Source organism: Corvus brachyrhynchos, unplaced genomic scaffold (assembly GCF_000691975.1).
Source record: "Corvus brachyrhynchos isolate BGI_N302 unplaced genomic scaffold, ASM69197v1 scaffold19, whole genome shotgun sequence".
NCBI classification, from domain to species: domain Eukaryota; kingdom Metazoa; phylum Chordata; class Aves; order Passeriformes; family Corvidae; genus Corvus; species Corvus brachyrhynchos.
This window is the reverse complement of record NW_008246061.1, coordinates 658,482-659,049: the sequence shown is the minus strand read 5'-3', so window position 1 is coordinate 659,049 and position 568 is coordinate 658,482. Positions and strand designations below refer to the sequence as shown.

Here is a 568-nt window from a genome sequence, read left to right as displayed (position 1 = left end):
CCCCCGGCCGCCGCTGCGCTCGCTCGGAGCCAGCCCGCTGTAGAAATATCTATATTTTATTAAACGTCAGCATTGACTTGTGCGTCTCTTATCTCTGCTCTCTCCCGATGTGTGCCTGCAGTGGGGGATTCGGCGAAGGAAGCTCGTAACATGGCGGATAGCGAGGAAGGCTTCGGGCTCCCCAGCACGCCCGCGGATTCGGAGGCCAAGGAGCTCCAGGCTGAAGCCAAGCAGGACACGCAGCTCGGGGCCACCAGCAAGTCGCCCACCTCACCCCAAGCAGCCTTCACCCAGCAGGTAAGCACCCATGCTCCTCTCCTTCAACCCCGTCACTGTTAATTTTGTTGGTATTTTCCCCTTTTCTCCGCGTTTTTCCCTGCCCCAGCTGGGTGGCTGGGTTACTTTAGGCCCCACGCGAGGGCGAAGCCTCACCTGGCCATGGGCCTCATCCTGCTTTAGTGTTATTTAAGGTCGTGCTCAGGCGCTGAACCTGCGGGGATGTGCCCGTGTGAGATCTGGGGGGTGTGGAGGGGCAGGCAGGGAATAGGACCCGAAATAAGAGCAAGGG

At 59.5% G+C, this 568-nt stretch overlaps 1 protein-coding gene across 1 annotated transcript in view; it reads left to right on the top strand.

Moving 5' to 3' along the window:
* The window catches only part of TBX5 (T-box 5), a 38,437-nt gene that overhangs the window by 2,624 nt on the left and 35,245 nt on the right, over positions 1-568 (top strand). The window contains exon 2 of the mRNA XM_017746560.1: positions 122-297. Coding sequence (XP_017602049.1) covers positions 122-297 — 176 coding nt within the window. The remainder of the gene's footprint in view (positions 1-121; positions 298-568) is intronic.